The sequence below is a fragment of the Protobothrops mucrosquamatus genome, unplaced genomic scaffold (assembly GCF_001527695.2).
Source record: "Protobothrops mucrosquamatus isolate PMUCROS unplaced genomic scaffold, P.Mucros_1.0 scaffold2666, whole genome shotgun sequence".
Taxonomy (NCBI): domain Eukaryota; kingdom Metazoa; phylum Chordata; class Lepidosauria; order Squamata; family Viperidae; genus Protobothrops; species Protobothrops mucrosquamatus.
In genome coordinates, this window is record NW_015388715.1 from 197,981 (window position 1) to 199,692 (window position 1,712).

General features: G+C 37.0%; 1 protein-coding gene across 1 annotated transcript in view; it reads right to left on the reverse strand.

The window, feature by feature from the left end:
* Positions 1–577: 577 nt before the first annotated feature.
* The window catches only part of LOC107296150 (cytochrome P450 2F2-like), a 30,141-nt gene continuing 29,006 nt past the window's right edge, over positions 578–1,712 (reverse strand). Inside the window, exon 12 of the mRNA XM_015825495.1 lies at positions 578–682. Within this exon, the coding sequence (XP_015680981.1) occupies positions 578–682 (105 nt within the window). The remainder of the gene's footprint in view (positions 683–1,712) is intronic.

Genomic DNA, 1,712 nt, shown 5'->3' on the forward strand with positions numbered 1-1,712 from the left:
AGTATCCATGTGCAGAGCGCATTAGGTTGCCACATATTACTGACAGAGAACTTTCCCAGTGAATTTTCCCAGTGATTATGCATTACATCATTGTTCTAGCAATTATGCAGACACATCATTATTGCAGTTATGCAGACAAATCATTATTCTAATAATTGTTCAATTTACTATATTATTATATTATTATATTATTATATTAATTTCATGCCTCCTCCAAAGCAAATCGGAAACAAAACAGAATTGTCTCAAACTTAGTTTGATGGTGCCAATGATTCAAGATACAGCCATTACAATTATATGAATTTTAGAAAAGTCAAGGCCATTTAAGAGTATCTTTTGTTAAATTAAATGTTTTCCTTTGGAGAATCTGGCTGGCAGCAAGTATTGGCTGAATGAGAGACAGGCTTCCTTCTTGGAATTGACATAGTTTTGATCAGGTACTGAGAAACAGGTCATACTACAGGCCAACAGGTTGTAGTATTGAGCTTGCTGTAGTGTCTTTCTTTCCAAGTTCTTAATCCAACACTTTTCTTGCTTCCCACAATCAGCCTCTCAATATTTTAACTCAGTTTCTGTTTTACTTCCCTTTCTTCCCCTTAAATATGCCAGTAATTAACTGGGGATCTGCTCTCTCCCACATGTTGACCATCACTTTTGATCTGACATCTCCTAAAAGATTTACCTTATTAATTTGAAACAGATTGTAAGATATGCTCACACAGGTGTATTCTAACTTAAAAACTCAACTCTAGCACAGCCTATCTGGTATCAGTTTAAAAAGTTGTGGTTGGAGAGGGGAGAGCACAAGTAAAATTCAACCAGAAATCCACCCATCACTAGTATGCCAGTTTTTCATCTCTGACATCATTCAGAAAACAATGGATCACATTTAAGACTCTTACCAATAACAGTCAAAGATTGAATATGTTATGGCTTTACCTTGTCTATGATAAATGTTCTGGTTCAGCTTTCCTCTAGACATCTATTATGTATCTGGATGCTTTTAAGAATAAGCACCTCTATTTTTATATGGCATCTAATAAAATTATTATGGTTTTTTTTCAACTGTTTATTAGTTTTTCATGTAAATAATCCACAATTAGTCTCTCAGACATGAGTCCTTTTTATTAACCATTTTCAATGGGGGAGAACTATCTTCACATTCTGTTTAAATTGATGTTCTTATTGTTGAAGGAAAAGTCTTCATCAGGGTCCAGTCCAAGCCAGGAATAAACAACATGGTGACTGCTTTAGAAAGAAGGTTGTAGTTTATTGAAGAGAAGAGCCAGACAGAAAGATGGCTCTGGATCTGGAAGAAACGAGTGAGCACATGTAGTAGGGAGTGTGTTTTTATACCCTCTTGCGCTTTTGTTTGGAGTTGTTTCCTGTTCCTGTTTGAGGCTTTGTATTTCCTGTATCATGTACTTTGACCTGAGTCTGAGTGTGCCCCTTTGGCATCTGTGGGTTAATCCTATTATGCCCTGTCTTAGAGTTTGGGTAGAGTATGTAGATTTTAGGTGTCTTTGTCTTCCTAAGCTTCTAGCTGGAGGGTTCCAACCTCATTACATCTGCATTTCTACAGAGCTGGTTTCTGCTTGGGAGAGGGAGACTTGGGGCTATTAAGAAAACTGGGCATGCTTTTCTGCCTCTTTAAGATCCTTTGAGGAAATATAATATTCTGCCCTTTTAATATTCCCTTCTCTGGGGGGGGG